Here is a 2,753-nt window from a genome sequence, read left to right as displayed (position 1 = left end):
GATTAGATTCAGGTTATTCATTTTGCCAGAGAAATCATATAATGTGTCTTTCTCAGGACAGGCCTTTGGGCTAATGTTGACTTTGGTTACATGACTCATGAGGAATCTTTCAGATGTCTACAGTGTAAAGTTACTATTTTTAACCTTTGTAATTAGTTACTTGTAGGGAACCACTTTGAGACTATGTTAGATCCTCTTTTTCTTCAACAGCTCATCAGTTTTAGAATCCATTGATGATTCTTGTCTAAGTTATAAATTTGACCATTGCTAAATGTAGATTTTTCCAAATCCCATCCTTTCCTTTATATTTGTTAGCTGACATTTTACTGTAATTAAGAACTTTCCAGGGCACCTTGGTGGCTCAGTCGGTCGAGCCTCCGACTCTTGGTTTTGGCTCAGGTTGTGATCTTGGGGTCACGGGGCTGCATAGGGCTGCATGCTCAGTGCCCAATCTGCTTGTCCTTCTTCTCTGTTCCAGCCCTCTGCTCATGTTCGTACACACACTCTCAAATAAGTGAATAAGTAAAATCTTAAAAAAAAAAACAACTTTATTTTCTATTACTTTTACGTGATTATTTCTGTCAACATAATTTCATGGATTCTATAACCCATTACAGTTGTCCCTTGAACAATGTGAGGGTCAGGGGTACTGACCTGCTGTTAAAACCTGTATATAGGGGCGCCTGGGTGGCTCAGTGGTTTAAGCCTCTGCCTTCGGCTCAGGTCATGATCTCAGGGTCCTGGGATCGAGCCCCGCATCGGGCTCTCTGCTCAGTGGGCAGCCTGTTTCTCCCTCTCTCTCTGCCTCTCTGCCTACTTGTGACCTCTCTCTCTGTCAAATAAATAAATAAAATATTTTAAAAAACCCAAAACCTGCGTATAACTTTCGATGCCCCAAAACTGAACTACTAAAATTTACTGTTGACTGGAACCCTTACTGATAATAAAGAGGTGTTAATGCATATTTTGTATGTTAATTATATTATACATGGTATTCTTACAATTTAATAATGAGTATAGTAATAGTATAGAGTGATGTTGAGCATCGTTTTGTGTGTCTCTTGGCCATTTGGATGTCTTTGGAGAAATGTCTGTCCATTTCTTCTGCCCATTTTTTGTTTTTTGGGGCATTGTGTTTTGGGTGTTGATTTGTAGAAGTTCTTTATATATTTTGGAGATTAGATAGATAGATAGATAGATGTTTTGGGTTATTTGGATACTAACCCTTTATTGGATATGTCATTTGCAATACCTTCTCCCATTCAGTAGGTTGCCTTAAAAGACAACTATTGTTGATTGTGTCCTTCACTGGGCAGAAGGTTTATACTTTGATGTAGTTTACATTTTTTTTTTTTTTTTTTTTTTTTTTTTGAGCATTACACAACACAGACCTTTATTCATCCATACCATTCCGGAGAAAAGCAGGTTCACTTTAGTATGCTGTTGTCCTGGGCTTCTGCCACTTCTGTCTCAATGTGTTTCCATGTATCCTGCCTTTTTTCCTCCTTCGCTACTATCCACCTTTCCTCCTCTACTCGAGGTTCTGGGTAGCTGTAGCACTTCGCTCCGTAGGTCACACCGAGCAATAGGGCAGAGTAGTGGCTGTGCTTGATAGCAGGGACCTGCACTGCCAACATCATCTTTTCTGGACCCTTAACCAGATCTTTTTGATAGATACAGAACAGTACGAAATGTATTTTCACCTTCTACGGCTTTTGTAGTAAGTTTCTTTCCTCTAGCTTACTTTACTTTTTTTTTTTTATTGTAAGAATATAGTATATTTCATATAAATATGAAATATATAGATAGATACATGCCTACATATACACACACACACACACACAAAGTATGTTCATTCTGTAAGTTGTTGGTAAGGCTTCCAGTCAACATTAAGCAATTAGTAGTTGAGTTTGGGGGAGCCAAAATTTACACGTGGATTTTCTGCCAAAGGGCTTGGTAACCCTAACCCCTGCGTTGTTCAAGAGTCAACTGTACTATCAAATTTTATCTATTTTTTAAAAAGATTTTATTTATTTATTTGACAGAGAGATAGAGAGCACAAGTATGCAGAGCAGCAGGCAGAGGGAGAGAGAGAAGCAGGCTCTCTGCTAAGCAGGGAGCCCGATGCGGGGCTTGATCCCAGGACCCTGGAATCATGACCCGAGCCAAAGGCAGTCGCTTAACCCACTGAGCCACCCAGGCACCCCTGTACTATCAAATTTTAAAGGGGAGGGCAGGTGGAGCTCTCTGTGTATGAAAATGGATAGATTTGCCAAAAGATAGTGTCAAATGAGAACGGGAAGATGAGGGAACATGTGGTATATGCTACCTGTAGATTTCAATATAGATATATTCTCCTAGGATGTGTATCTCTTTCTAATATATGTATTATATGTTATAGATAGATGTATATTCCTTTCAATATAAATATATATGATATATATTCTATTCATACATATATTCACATGTCCTGTTCTAGAATATATATATTCACATACAGAAAGGGAAATACTTGTATGCATTCTAAAATAGACATGTATATATAGGAAGAGAATTACGTTAAAGAATTGAGTCATGTGATGGTGAAGGCTTGGTAAGTCCAAAATCTGATGGGGGACATTAGCAGGCAAGAGGCTCAGGAAGGAGTTGCAGTTCAAGTCCAAAAGCAATCTTCTAATGAACCAGGAAGAGCTGATACAGTAGATGAGGTCTTAAGGCCATCTGCTGTCAGAACTCCCTCGTGCTTGCGGGGA

General features: G+C 39.0%; 1 protein-coding gene across 1 annotated transcript; it reads right to left on the bottom strand.

Annotated features, from left to right (window-relative positions):
* Positions 1-1,374: 1,374 nt before the first annotated feature.
* Positions 1,375-2,031, bottom strand: LOC123933803 (ATP synthase subunit e, mitochondrial-like). The gene has a single exon (XM_045993398.1). It carries the CDS (start codon positions 1,638-1,640, stop codon positions 1,428-1,430), a length of 213 nt encoding a protein of 70 aa, XP_045849354.1. The 5' UTR covers positions 1,641-2,031; the 3' UTR covers positions 1,375-1,427.
* Positions 2,032-2,753: the final 722 nt, after the last annotated feature.

Source organism: Meles meles, chromosome 21, assembly GCF_922984935.1.
Source record: "Meles meles chromosome 21, mMelMel3.1 paternal haplotype, whole genome shotgun sequence".
NCBI lineage: Eukaryota > Metazoa > Chordata > Mammalia > Carnivora > Mustelidae > Meles > Meles meles.
Note: the sequence above shows the minus strand (reverse complement) of the source record. Positions and strands in the feature narration are given on the sequence as shown.

Coding starts and splice junctions, on each gene's coding strand:
- LOC123933803 (XM_045993398.1), bottom strand. CDS start 1,640: ATGATGTTGGCAGTGCAGGTCCCTGCTATCAAGCACAGCCACTACTCT.